A 15412-nucleotide genomic window follows, 5' to 3' on the forward strand; every position below is an offset into this window, starting at 1 on the left:
AAACTTTGCATTCAAAACTGGTTTTACATTGGACCCCCGTTATATGGATTGGGTCTGTACGGGTATAAATTGACAGACATTACAAAATAATTTGATTTTTTTTTTTATTAGCCCAAAAAATTATTGGAAGAAAAAAAGGCAATAATCCACTCATATGCGTTTTACATGAAAAACGGGAGTTGCTCCTCAAAAATTAATAAAAAAATAATAATAATAAATATAGAAAAAAATACATAGGGTGCGATACAATACAAGAATGCAAGGATTTTGTCAAATCAAAAATGACTTTCTGATTCAAATCGTTTTTTTGTTTCACCCTTAGTGTCCGCTGTATTTAGAATGTTTTGTTTGTATGTAGCACAGATAATGTGTTCGCTGGGTAAAATTCAGATGTTCATGACTTGAAAGAGGAACGTTCACTTTCAAATTTAGAAAGAATTGTTCAAATACAAGCATGACATTTGATAGATTCTTTAAATGCCACTCTTTTAAAAAATACTGTTGGTCATGATAAATTCCAAGATGGCGGCCCCCAAATTCAAGATGTCCGCCCCAAGACCTGTTTTTACATTTTATTTTCCCTTCAGAAGGTTTAGTGTTAAAACTCACTGCTATTTAGAAGTGTTCATAATCCCATAAATAAATCTACCAAAAAGTACATCCTTGGTCTCATCAGACCACAACACATTCTCCCCCATGTGTTTGGGTGATTTCAAGAATATTTATGTATTTATTTATTGTCTTTGTAAGATTTGGCTTTCATCCTGCCATGCTATATCCCAGACTTGAAGAAGACAGTGAATTGTTGTCACGCTCCTTCAATGTTTTTTGCTTTGTTTTTGTTTTTCTTCTCAAATTTGGAGGCTTGCCTGCAAATAGACCCACAAAACAACCCTTTTTTTTAGATCGCCAGTATTTGAAGGAATAGAAATGTGCATAAATACAAGAGAGTTTTCTTTACCATTTATTTATACATTTTTGTTCATTTCTACCTGTGTGCCGCTTTACTCTGCCACACTAATACACTTGAATTTCCCTTGTGGAGATCAATAAAGAGTTATCTTATCTTCTCGATATGAGCAGTCATCACATATGTGCACGCTGCAGAGTTTGTTGACGCCACAGACAACGGATCCTCACATCCAGTTAGTGCACAGCGGTTTGGCTTTGTGCGATACGATCAATATTGATATCTCTGCTCTGTTGGCACCACACAGCCAATTGGCCGCTGCCAGTAGTTCAGTGGATGTGCACCGTTATTGATTTATGAATATTAGAGCAAATAATGATCCCCGCTACGGCCAAAAAGCCTCTTTGGGCGAGTACGTAGCAGGGAAGGCGACTCTATTTTTATGATGGCCCTCATAAAGAGATGATCACTATAGTCTAATTCTATTTAACTCTCGTATGCCCTCATTTTTTCCACATTTGCGCAGACCTCACAGTAATAATGTGGACCTACTCGTGTATGTGTATGTGTGTGTGTTTGGTCGTGCACGCATGGCGGTGCGTAAGTTCTCTCGCTCCGAGGTCTAATGGGAAGTCCTGCTGAAATATTCATAGTGTCACATTAAGTTTGCAATATTTGCACTGGAAAACAAGCAGGATCAGACCTTAGCTAGCAGCCACATTACAAGCACTCCGCTCGGCCTTTAGCGTGACATAGCCGCACAGACGGTCCGTCATTTTCAGTTTATTTTTTTAAGGAAGAGCCACTTAGCATTTGAGCTTAAACCCAGTATTCAAACTGCCATTTTGCACAAACAAATATTTTTTCAAGCACACGCTTCCGCACAGATTCACACTGCAGGCCGTGCTGGATTTGCATGACAATAAAGCCTGGAGATTCCAACTAAGAATGGCTCAGGCGAGCGCAGGCCTTTGCCAAAGCTGAATTGTTTGTCCATCTGTTTGTTAGTTAGGCTACATTTACACGATGCTCCCGGAGGCTGTGACAGGCCTGTTTTCCCAAAACAGAGTGCGTCGTGGGATTTTGGATCTTTTTTCTCTCCATTTTCAAGTCTTGCTAAGTTTTGTGACAGGCCTTGGGACACATTTTATTTTGAAACACGTAAGAGGCAACTTCCTGATTTGTAGGGGGTGGGGGGGGACAGAGGGGTTCCATTAATATTCTAGTGTCAAAAGGCCAAATAAATAACAAAAAATCTGTCTGGAACCGTAAAACATTTGAACATTGTGATGAACGAAACAGTGTGTTAGTGTTAATCGAATGTGCTGAGGGCCCAAGAGCTAATTGGAGCTGCACCATAACAGAAAAAATATGCAGGATCCAATTCTGTTTGTTTTTAGTTTTTGGATTGTTGTTGTTGTTTTTTTCATACATTTTTAGACTTTTTTGCATTTCTGTCAAATTACTGGCATTTTTTTTGTAATTTTATGGGCATATGGTCATTTTATGCCTCTCTTCTTCCCTTTTTGGACATTTTATTTTTTCCTGCCTTTTTTTTTTGCTATTAATGTTCTGCCATTTTGGGCAATTTTACATTTTATGGTAAATATCTGGATTTCTTGTTTTGTTTTGGGGCATTTTATAGTTACTTCATGAATGTTTTCTCACTTTTTTTTTCAATTCCAAAGACATTTTAAGATCATTTTCTTCTTTTGTTTTTTGGGACATTACGTTTACTTATTGAACATTTTTCAAATCTTTTTTATTCAATTCTCTGACATTTTTGGTAATTTTATAAACATTTTCTGTTTTTCCTTTTGAACATTTTCTGGTCACTTTTGGGACATTTTTAGGCAATTTCTTTTTTTTTTTTTAAGCTTCTGTCTATCTTCTCATCCCTTTTTCTGACAACTTAAAAAATTGGACTCTGACATTTTTGGAATATTTATTCATTTTTAATTGAATCATTAGTTTATATAAATATTATTTTATCAATTATTTTTTAGAGATCCACAGGAGAGGGACTAATGACCCCTGGAATCTAGCAGGGTTCACCAATTCCGGTCCTTGAGGTCCTGAGTCCTGCAGGTTTTAGATGTTTCTGCCCACTAGCACACCTGATTCATATAATCAGCTGATTAGCATGCCTGATAACGATCCTGATCTTTAGTATCAGCTGTGTTGGTATGCGTAAACATCTCAAACCTGCAGGACTCCGGAACTCAAGGACTGGAATTGGTGAACTTTGATCTAGAGGTTCCATTGATTGATTTCATAGTGACTCAAACAGTTGATAAATACCTGACTCTAAATATTTTTCCTGATTCTTACCAAAAAAGTTCTGTCTTCTTCCTTGGCTATCCTATGAACTATCTTGCAACGTCACCACACAAGAGCCCCACTTGTAAAAAAAAAAAAAAAAAAAAAGTATTCCAAGTATCCTGATATTAGTTTGCACGTCAGCCACATGATGAGCACTGAGATGCAGGGAATGTGTTCTGCTCCATCATTGTTTAAGTGGACTGCTTCCTCCCTTCCTGTCTCACAGTGCTCTTTATTGCCTTGAGCTTCTGGGAGTATTGCACATTAGTCATATGGCTCCGTAATGCTTATTTCCCCCATGAATATGTGCACACAACTGGACTCATATCGGCACCCACATGCCATAAATAAAACCAACGCTACACACACACACATACACATACTGACAGGCCTCGTATTGATGATGTTGTATTAGACGGGAACGAGCTATTAAATGGACAGCGTCTGTCAGCAATACATTCCGAGGAGATGGCGATAACAGGAAGAATGAGAGCGGGATGGAGACAGCCAGTAAAAGAACATACGGGCTGTCTCGGATGTTGCAAAAGGATGGAAAAGAGTGCGGAGAACGGAAGGTTAAAGGAGGAGGAAGGCGGGAGGGAAAGCCAAGGAGGACAGTTGCGTGATGGGGCAGGAATAGAGTCCTCATTGATCCCGAGACAGGGGCTATCATTCCGCTCGGCTGAGCAAGGCTCAGTGCTGCAGGGCACCAACCAAACGATGAAGGGACCGTCGTATGCTCGGGAGGGAAACGCACATGAATATGTGCAGTGACATGCGGAACAAGAGTGGAGAGTATAAAAGAAGACTCAAAAATAATCCAGCTACCTTGAAAAAAGAAAACAGCCTCCTATGAAAATTTGTCACCAAAAAATGCTTTAAAAATGAAAAAAGTAGCTTTTATTGTCCTTTTGCCACAGTCTTGATAGGGTAAAAAATGATGTAAAAAAAATGTTCTGTAGGAAGCCTAACCGTGAGAGATAATGTCAAAACAAAATAGTCAAGTTATAAATATACTTAGCTTTTGAGAGCTTTTTTTTTAAATATTTCCTTGTGAAAACACGATGCTATTATGTAAGTGTGTGATCCCATTAAGAAGTCATTATGTCCTCCCAGAGTGTGTGAATCAGTCATCGCAAGGCTTGTTTGTTTTCCTGCTAGGCCGTTAAAAGCTTCTGATTGCAGGGTTGGGATTGTAACCCTGTTAACAGCACGGAGGGAAAGTGTGAGGTCATCATGACAGCGAGAAGACAGGAAGCGGTTGCGTTTTGGGCCAAATACATCAGCCCTGCCTAATGCTTGTGAAAGTACAATCGAATCCCAAGACAGACATAAGTGGCACATTCTTGCACGGTAGCTAACGATGTGCTGTCATTGCAGGCAGCCTCGGGGCAGACACGGAAGAGCGATTGGTGGAACATCTCTTGAATCCCGCCCACTACAACAAGCTGATCCGTCCCGCCACTAACGGCTCCGAGCTGGTGACTGTGCAGCTCATGGTGTCGCTGGCCCAACTCATCAGTGTGGTGAGCATACTACACTTTTAATTGCACGCCGGACATCTGATAGCGGTGGAATGAATAAAGACTTTTTGTAGAGTTGAAATCGATTAACTCATTCACTCCCAGCCATTTTCACTGAAGCAATCCCCTTCGCTCCCGGATTTTGACTGATTTTGTGTTCTATTGCTATAAAAACCAAAAGAAAGAGTCTCTTCTTTCATCAGGAAAAAAAAAGTATATTTCCATCTGTTTCCATTTTACAGCATTTAGAATATAGCTAAGTTTCATCATTATTCACAAATCTGTTTGAAACAGTAGGGGAAGAGAGCTCTTTGCAACATGGCCCTGGTTGATCTCGGATACTCTGCTGCCACCTGCGGGGCGTTTTTGTAATAGCTACCATTGCTTCAAGCATTCTCTTCATTTCTGAGGCTGCATCACAGCCTTGTATATGCTCTAGCATAAAAAAAACGTATAAATACGTCTCTTAGGGAGGTTGGTAATATTTAAAATAAAAGGTATTTATACGTATTTAGGATTGGCATAGAAACAAATAAAAGCATCCATGTATTTGCATATTTTCAAGTTAGCGTGCTACAGGTCTCATTTTTGGTAAATAGTTGTACAAACGGTTATCATGACATGAAAGTGTTATCATGACACGGTATCATAAAGCAAATGTCCCAATCAAGGTTATTATAGTTAATGAAAACTAACGAAATAATTAAAACAAGTAACAAAATAAAAAAAAAATTAAAATTTGTTTTGTTTTTGTTTTTAAACAAAAATGTTTCCCAAACTAACTGAAATAATAGCAAAAATGTCCTTCGTTTGGTTATTATCATTTTTATGGCTAGTTTTGAACAGATGTAATGCCAAAAATGATAGCAAGCTTTCACGGACCGCATAAAGTGAAAATGTTGTGGGCCTTGAGGTTAAAACCGATACTGTACGCTTACTTTACAGTGTGTACGACTCATCTTTGATTTATGCCGATGTCATTAACTTAATTGATTTCATGTGGTGATTTTGAAGCGCTACACAAAAAATGTATGGATAAATTGGGATCATTTGGATGCAAAAGTTAGGGCATATTATTTCTTATATGCCAATGACCTAAAACCCACCCGCTTTCTACTCATTATGCTGCATTAGATTTGTACAAAATGGTCTCTAATTTGTGATAATTCAACGATAACGACTACATCTGGAAAGCATTAATGCACTGACGCTGACTACTGCTATACGGCACTTAAATTGATTTTCCCGACTGCAAAAAGTGATTTGTGGTCAGCTCTTATAGTGAGAGCTGAAAATGAGGCAGTCTAATGATGTAAATCCCAGGAAATGTGAAGTCAAGTGCTAATTAGCCGAGCTAAATTCCTTATCTTTGATTGAATTCTGTGCAGTATGTGAGATCTTTGCGAATAAAGTTAAACTCCGCCGATTTAATAAAACGGATACATAATATCTTTGTGTATTTAGGGAGCTTTTCCTTTAGGATAAGAATCCCGCTTTATAGCAAATCATCTAACTTTGCTGCCACACATCAAATGAATGAGTGAATTCCCTCGTAGGATTTTGATCAAGTACAAGCCCTGGCTGGAATTCACCCAAATTGACTGGCATTTTTTCTTCTTCTTCTTTTCATGTATCTTATTATGAGACACACAATTTTATGTGAATTTGTGAAACTGCTGTCAGGGGCTAATTTGTGTGCTATCAAGTGAGTTTTGTATGTACCCATGAATTACAAATGCTGTAATGCAGTTCAAGCCAGATTTCTGTCCAAAGTATATTGTACCACCTACCTAAGCAGATATTCTTCAGGTGTTAGCGGTTAGCACGGCTTCTCCATCTTCTGACGGTACTTGTCACAAGTTAAGCATCTTTTCTGCCATGGAGGCAAGAAAACTTTAAGAGCGGATCCGCACCATGAAAAGACAGCGTTTAGCTGTGTTAGCTACCGCTAGCTCGTAGCTGGTGCGGACTCAGAGCAAGTTAGCTTAGCGCCTAGCATTCCCCTGGTAGTTACTGAGCAGCTGGGAAAGTAGGCAGGATGAGTGACTGTTTGAAGTGGACTGGTTAAAATAAAAAAAGTTGTTGAAGGCGGCATCAACAAGTGTTATCGCGATTCGGCGGTACCATATGCTAAATTTATACTGGCCAACTACAGTTTTTACAATCATCTTAAAATCTCCTGTTCTTCTTCCGCAGCATGAACGTGAGCAGGTGATGACCACAAATGTCTGGCTGACACAGGTGACCCTTCACTCTTAAATGCACAAACATGCACACACGCATTAGGTCTAATGAGGTGAAAGCATCCTTATGCCAATAAACAAATGAAACAAATTCTTATAGATGAAATACAAACGCATGTACAGCGCACCAGATAAGTTCACAAAGCAAACATCTGCCTTTCTTATGAAATCTAAAAATATATTGTCGCAAATTTACCAATATCTCTCCTTTCCACTGGGATGAGAGCATGTACGTCAGGGCGGATGTATCATGTTACAAAAGAGGGTGTTATGACACAGTGGGTGTTTACTTTGTGAGTCTGTCCTTTTTAGTGACTCAGCATGTGAAAGCGCTGACTAATGTGACAGTGACTGAGATCCTAATCTGCCATAGTATTTAGATTTGACAGCTGTAAATTAAAAAAATGTAGCTGCAAAACTGTATTTATTAGTTGTGGTTGCAAAACAATCAATAATATTATTCAATGAATCCCTCTGACAGTGTCACTCAAAACCGGGCATTGTTATCTTTGAAAATTAGATTTACGATCGTTCGAGGCTGTGATTTCATTAAAATAAAGACTGCTGCACCTTGAGCTGTACATGCAATGACAGCCAGATTTATGTTTTCTTCTGACAGCGAAGTGTACGAGCAAATTAGGACAACGCGCACATAAATATGGATCCACACATGAAAGCCAATGACTGGCATGTCATTTCCACATAATTCACGATTGGATTATTTACAGATTGACGCACAACGTGCACACAATAGCGGCTGAGTGAGGGCAAGGATTTACGACATGTAAGCGAGCTGTCAATGCTCTTTGGATGAGAACAGGCGGGCAACCAAGGCCGCCTGTCGCGAGCCCGGGACGAATGGTGATGAGCAGAATGCATCACAGTTGCAGCTTGGCCGTGTGAAACCTCAAAGCCCCTGTGTGGCCATATACAACACAAAAATAATAAGAATAATAATGTTGGATTAATGACAGTGACGTACCAAATAAATCTGATATACTAACAAAATTAAAGGGGAATTCAAGTAATAAAAATAAATTCCTTGCCTTTACGAACGTCTCGGCTCACCCGTTTTTCTAGGTTTGGGCATGTGACGTTCGCAATGCGAGCCCGAAGACACTTTGTCGTCAATTTTAGGTGATAACAGGGGCTAATGCGAGATGAAATGTGGCTTTATCTTTTGAATTATTATTCCAGAAACACAATCTTATTTTTAAGTTTTATTTTTTTTCTGGATCGGTAAAATTACCGAATGAACAATACTGAGCTCTCCATAAAAAAACAAAACAGAAACATAATCTTAATCACAAATGGGGGCACCTAGAAAGTATTATATTTCCACTATTTTGACCCGACTTCTCCTTTAACAAGCCAGTTTTCATTTTACATACATAAAGATATTTTAAGTACCAACTTAACGATGAGGTAAATGTACTGCAGTGAGTTCAATTCAATTGTATTTAATATTTATATAACGACAATTCGAAATAGAGGTTATCTCAAGTTACTCAAGTGGTCAAAAAAAAAAAAAGTTTGACTAGGAATGCAACCCAATCATACAGGAGGTTTCATTATTGTGCCGTTTTTGTACAATTAGAATGAACTAAATTGAATAAATAATTGAACTGTAACATATTAGTTGTGAAGTAAAGAAAATGCACATAAAATTGAAACTTGCCTTATTTGCTGTCATTTTGTCACACGGTTGCTCCAATTCTAAAAAAAAAAAAAAAAAAATGTTTAGGACAGGTGCTTTGCTGGAACATTGATTTCATCTTTAGGTTACTTCTGACAACCATTTTTTATGTTACCCATAAGCCTTTATGAAAGAAATATTTTAAGTCACGGGCCTATACGTGAAGATGCTTGAGGAAAAGAAGACCTGGATATTTTATTAGTCATAATTTTTATTAAATGTGTACACTTTTTTTAACTGTTGTACAGCGTCCTTGAGGGTCTTGAGGCTTCCATATTTAATAAATAATACTAATAATTATTATTATTATCTTTGGATTTGCAAATAAGTTGCTGTACTACACATCTGACTAATCACATTTGTAGCCCATAATTTACACCGTAAAAAAGAAGAAGCCAGCTTCACTTTTAAAGAGGACTACTGAGGGCAGTGAATTTCCACATTAACAAAAGTGTAGCCTGTTGAGTGATTCTCACTGTTAGTGTTGGGAAAAAAAAAAAAAAGCACATGTGGATCATTAGAGTGCTTTTTAGGGTTCATCAAGTTTCACACTTGAGCAGTGCTTCTCAATTATTTTTGTTAACCCACCCAGGAAGTCGAAAATATTTTGCGCCTCAACTCCCTGCCGCGAGACTTTTCTCTAAAAATGAAAAGCACATCTGTGCAGAGGCGTTAATACTCCTTGCACACTCTCTGACAATGAGACCGCCACTGCCACCTACTGCAGCGGATGTGCAATTACAATTGCCCAGCCCAGCCGCACTCGACCGCTACGAGTGACCCAAAACATGCCAAACAAGTTCAAGACTATAACAATAACACTGTGGTCACAATTTAATCAAGCGAATTGCTTGTAAAAAAAAAAAGTAAACCGGACGACTGCGTGTTGGCCACGCCGACGTCACGCTGATGATTTAAAGAAGGAGAGACAAACTCTTTCCTCTCACCTCTCAAGATGTCCTCCCAGTGCTGATGTGTGACATTGCGCCTGTGCTCTTGTTTTGAAACCGGCCCTCAGGAGTGGCAGGACTATCGCCTGACTTGGGTCCCCGAGGAGTTTGACGGCATGATGAAGGTCAGGCTGCCCTCCAAACACATCTGGCTGCCCGACGTGGTGCTCTACAACAAGTGAGTGTTCCAAAAAAATAAATAAGTAAATAAACTCACGCAGCGCAGGCTAAATGGCGGGCATTCATGCAGGGTAACCTCTCTACCTTAACTGCTCTCAAAGCACTTTGCCTCATTTGTCCATCCGCACGCATGCACGCACACACAAGTGGACAGGCTGCATGGTGGTGGGTGGGGGTCGCGGGGGGGTGGGGGGGGGTTTCTGCTAGGTAAGGTGCCAGCCTGCTCATCTGGTGCGATTAGTAGCTCACGCGCATGCATGAAAACACTTTGACACCGCCATGTGCAAGCTAGAAGAGAACAGACTTGTTTCTCCCCACTGGAGATAGAAATAACATGTTGCATCGTTAAAGAAAACTATTTGCTAATTGAATCACATTAGCTACCAATTTATATATAAAAAAAATATATATATATATTATTAAAAAGTGTCCTAACATGCAGGTCCACCTTACTGGAACAAATGCATTAGCTGGAATCTACAGCACTTTAGTTAGGATGAAGATCACACGCGGTGTCATGCACTTTATGGAGTTTATTTTTAATTATGATTTTTGACATAGGCATTAATCATACCAGCGCACAGTAATTGTGCCTCCTATTGCACAAAATGGTCAACCTGCATGTTTTAATTGACCTTTTCATAATCTTTCCTTCTATGTATGCACTTCCTTATCAAACTGTAGCAATTTGGACACAATACATTTTTGCATTACATTTATTGAGTAGTCCGTTCCCATCACTCATCTAGTGTGTTTTACATTTTAGATTTAACCTCCCTTGCTTCCTGTGTAAATGTCAGCAATGTGGGAAATCATCTGGCAAGGGTTTCTGCCAGTTTTCATGGAAACCAAATGAAAAAAATCCTTATTACCTGATCAGAGAAAACATAGTAGAGAACTCTGAAAGGAAAGAAACAATCAAAGTGTAATTGATTAGGGTCAATTTTCAAGTTTACAATTAAAAATAAATAAATAAATAAAAAAGATTAGAGTTTGATTCTGGTGCCCCCAAGTGATCTAAAATCAGCTATTGCAGATTTATTCCTCACAACTGAAAATGTAAGCAATTTTTTGGCAAGTGTTTAAGTTACAAATACAGGAGGAAGCTACTTATGTTAAAATGAAGTACTTATACACTACCCAACCTACGATTAAAAAAAAAAAATGAGCCTGCTAATTTTGATGACTCCGGGCTGGCTGTTGGAAAAAACTTTCTCAGTATGACAATAATCTCTCTTGGCAGCAGGTTTAAAGATAATTGATTAGGTGTTTAAACTAGTTTTGTTTAATGACTTTGAGGCCCCTGTGTTAAAAACAAACAAAAAAAACAACACTATGGAGGGCCAAAACTGCCGAAATTCAAAATACATAAATGACTAAATAAATAAATGACTAAAAGTGAAAATAAAAACGGATATAAAAAAATATAATTCAAAAAATAAATAAATAAATATGTACAGATAAATAAATATAAAACACAAGTTTCGAATTATATATTTTTATATATCCGTTTTTATTTTTTACCTTTAATCATTTATTTATTTAGAATTTTGGCAGTTTCGGTCCTCCATTACACACAGGCAAAAGTTTTTCCACATTCACATTATCTGCACATATTGCTAATGCAATTTAATACAAGAGCTGGCCCGACTTAGTGAATATGGGGGGGGGGCAGATAGTGAATATGAAGCTGGTATTAAATTAAATGATTCAAAAGACCATGTTGTATATGTAGGCTACCGCTCATACAATGAAGACAAACTCTCAGCCCTTTAAGTTTTCACGACAATAAAAATAAAATATTCCTGGTTTGGATGCTCAGATTTGTATTAACAATAAATACCTTTTTCTTTAGTACATGTTTTGTACCCTAACAATGTTTCATTTAATTAGGTTGAGCAGTTTTCCGGTACAACAAGCGCATGCTAATAGCTAGGCTAGCATTTGTGAACATGCTAACCAAATATCTATATACTGTACATTTGGTGAAGGGATTCAGCGATTATTCCCTTGCGACTTGGACATATTATTTGAAATATTCTGTCCACTTTTAACCTACTTGTTGGCTACACAGCTCAAAGTAATTCTGGAAACACTCTACCTTAAGATACAGTCAGCCACTGCCACAAACATTTCACTTCAGGTGCCGCCATTTTAGTCTTTAGTTAACCTGCAATTTCTACCCCACCGCCAACGGTGTTGTAGACTACCAGCAGAAAAGTCTTTATATATACACTAAAACAAAAACATAAACACAAAACTTCTGTTTATGAGCTGAAATCTAAAATGCTTTTTTTTAATGTTAAATTATGTATTTATTTATTTATTTTTGCTAAATATTGCCTTAAAGGCCACCATACTCTAGTGTCAGGCCCCTTATAGCTGGCTATAGATATGCCTGGCTAAAATGACAACCTCCTTTTTGGTTCTGATTGCCAGGCAAAAATGATTGTTTGTAACTGTGGTTGAAATGATTTCTTATATGTAACTCCACTTGTTTTGCTCCATTGTATGTTCCTTTTAATTAATCATTTAATTAATCGAATTAGTTATGATCATTTCCTGATACACCAAATCAAATTTGATTTAGCACAACAACAAAAAAAACTCCATGACATTGGAGGAGCAAAATATTAGACCGTTTTCAATATGATGCAATGCAGTTTTATGCCACTGCAAACCACAACCACAATAATAAACCTATTTGGACAAATACAGTAGTCCGCATATTAAAACAAGCGTTAATTACATTACATTAACTCTTTGGTTTTGTCAATTTATGCAAGTGTATCTAATGATGTGGCCAACGAGTGTAAGTCTGTGTGTACGGTTGTGCAGCCTTGTCTCCCTGTATGTGTGTATGCTGCTATATTTGGCCGTCTGCAAAATCGAGCTCGTTGAACTGGTTTTGCATAATGAGATTTGTCATGTTCCACTGTTCTCTATGCTCAGGGGGGAAACACGGCCTCCTGTCACACTTTTTAGTTTACGTTATAAATGTTTCAGGGGAGGCAGGACGGTGAGCGAGTGGCTAGCACGGCTGCTTCGCAGTTTGGGGGTTTGGCCTTTCTATGTGGAGTTTACATGGTCTACCTATGTTCTCTGCATGTTCCAGGTTCTCCGTCTTCCTCCCATATTCCAAAAACATGCATGTTAGGTTCATTGAAGACTCTAAACTGTGGTGTAAATGTGGGCGTGAACGTTTTTTTGTCTATACAGTATGTGCCCTGCGATTGGCTGATGACCAGTCCGGGGTGTTCATCACGCCCAACGTCAGCTGGGCTCCAGTTCAACTGTGACCGTATAACCCTTTTCACACTGCACTCGCTCAGTGTGAGAGTTACGCGGCAACTCGGAATGATAAAGGCACCCTGGTTGCCAGCGCGCCCATATTTGGAAGTGCTGACAAATCAGCCTACCAGGAAGTAAAAACAGAGACTTTGTAGCTGGCTAGACTGCACCTGGACAAAATGTTTTTTTCTTTGTTGCAAAAGAAAGCCATGACTTTGCTTATTTTAAGGAGGAGGTGATGAGCAGCAGAGAAAAACTAACAGCTCAGCGGGAACTTGGATAGATATGTGTAAATAAATCTGCTAAAATAACACTCTGCCAGCTCCTCTCCTATTGGACGCTTTTGACGTCATGACGACGCTCTCGAATAGAACAATTCGAGGTATCTCGCCATTGCAACAGAATACAGAAGGAATGGGTTAGTTGACAGCACACACTTCTTGCTAAGTGCAGTGTGAAAAGGGATTAGTGACGATAAGCAGTGTCCTCCACCTCTTGACTGTTTATTTCTTCCCCCCCTCTTTCAGTGCTGACGGCGTGTACGAGGTGTCGTTCTACTCCAACGCGGTGGTCTCCTACGACGGCAGCATCTTCTGGTTACCGCCGGCCATCTACAAGTCAGCCTGCAAGATCGAGGTCAAACATTTCCCCTTCGACCAGCAGAACTGCACGCTGCGCTTCCGCTCGTGGACCTACGACCGCACCGAGATCGACCTGGTGCTCCGCGCCGACGTCGCCAGCATGGACGACTTCACGCCGAGCGGCGAGTGGGACATCATCGCCCTGCCGGGTCGACGGAACGAGAACCCGGGGGATCCGGCCTACGTGGACATCACGTACGACTTCATCATCCGTCGCAAGCCCCTTTTTTACACCATCAACCTCATCATCCCGTGCGTGCTCATCACCTCGCTGGCCATCCTGGTCTTCTACCTGCCATCCGACTGCGGCGAAAAGATGACGCTGTGCATCTCCGTTCTGCTGGCGCTCACCGTCTTCCTGCTGCTGATCTCCAAGATCGTGCCGCCCACGTCCCTGGACGTCCCCCTGGTGGGCAAGTACCTGATGTTCACCATGGTCCTGGTCACCTTCTCCATCGTCACCAGCGTGTGCGTGCTCAACGTGCACCACCGCTCGCCGACCACGCACACCATGCCCCCGTGGGTCAAGGTGGTCTTCCTCAACAAGCTGCCCGCCTTGCTCTTCATGCGCCAGCCCAGGAATAGCTGCGAGAGGCAGCGGCTACGCCAGAGACGGAGAGCCCAGGAGCAGAAAGAGGGCGGGCGCGGCGGAGAGGCGGGAGCCTTGATGGTGGGGCTCGGCTTGGCCGGCGGCGCGGGGACGGCGGGGGGGACTTCAACGGGAGTGTTTGCCAAGGAGGACGGCGACCCTTGTACCTGCTATGTGAACAGAGCGTCTGTCAAACAGTTTGGAGGGGACCTGGCGAGCACGGGAGGGGGCGGGTCCACGGACGGTCTGAACAGGGTGAGAGAGAACCGGGAAGGGGGTTCCGGGACTCGTGGCAAGCAAGCAGCAGGAGGTCAGGCTCTGACTCAGGCCATCCTGAATCAAGCCTGTCCAGGTTTTGACGAGGCTGTGGAAGGAGTGCGCTTCATCGCCAACCATATGAAGAGTGAGGACGATGACCAGAGTGTGAGTATCATCTTTCCGTCTATTTACAGCCCACAATTGAAAGGCCTGAGAGGAATGTTGATACTTGAAAATAGCAAGCAAGGTTGCATTATCCACTCGCTTGCCACAACATTTCACAGATCTGCATTGATGATGAGATCCGAGCTAAGTTTTGAGAATGGTACTCGGTAAAGACCTCCGTCGGGGCTGAGCGCTCTTAAAAATGTCCATCTAACGTGTTTGATTGAAAGATCTAACATGACAGGCGAGACCGTTTCACTCAAAAAGTGGGTCTGTCCCAATGTACTGGCTCACTGATCGTTCTCTGGTTTTGTATGTGGTCATCCCAGAACAAGGATCAGCATGCGAAAGATGGTACAATCATTAACTGTGAAAGTAAAAAATGACAAAATTTTGCCTGTAAATTCAACACTTATGAACGGTTGTTCCTGTTTCGCTCCTGTTGGTGGCAGTAATGGAATACGGGTGGTCAACTGCTTGGGGAGCAGCTATGCTAACAACTGCGCCACCTACAGCGCCTCTCAAGAATAAAGTTGGGTAGTGGGATTGACTTTTTACATTAGAAACACTCGGTCAGCCATTGTTTTCATTTTCTACGTCGTAGTCTTCGTCGCTATGGAAGCGTTCCAATGGCGGAATCAAAT

At 40.5% G+C, this 15412-nt stretch overlaps 1 protein-coding gene across 1 annotated transcript in view; it reads left to right on the top strand.

The window, feature by feature from the left end:
* chrnb2 (cholinergic receptor, nicotinic, beta 2) overlaps positions 1–15412 on the top strand; it is a 28433-nt gene that overhangs the window by 7688 nt on the left and 5333 nt on the right. The window contains exons 2-5 of the mRNA XM_077574690.1: positions 4613–4758; positions 6952–6996; positions 9713–9822; positions 13643–14768. Of these exons, the coding sequence (XP_077430816.1) occupies positions 4613–4758; positions 6952–6996; positions 9713–9822; positions 13643–14768 (1427 nt within the window). The remainder of the gene's footprint in view (positions 1–4612; positions 4759–6951; positions 6997–9712; positions 9823–13642; positions 14769–15412) is intronic.

The sequence above is a fragment of the Vanacampus margaritifer genome, chromosome 9 (assembly GCF_051991255.1).
Source record: "Vanacampus margaritifer isolate UIUO_Vmar chromosome 9, RoL_Vmar_1.0, whole genome shotgun sequence".
NCBI lineage: Eukaryota > Metazoa > Chordata > Actinopteri > Syngnathiformes > Syngnathidae > Vanacampus > Vanacampus margaritifer.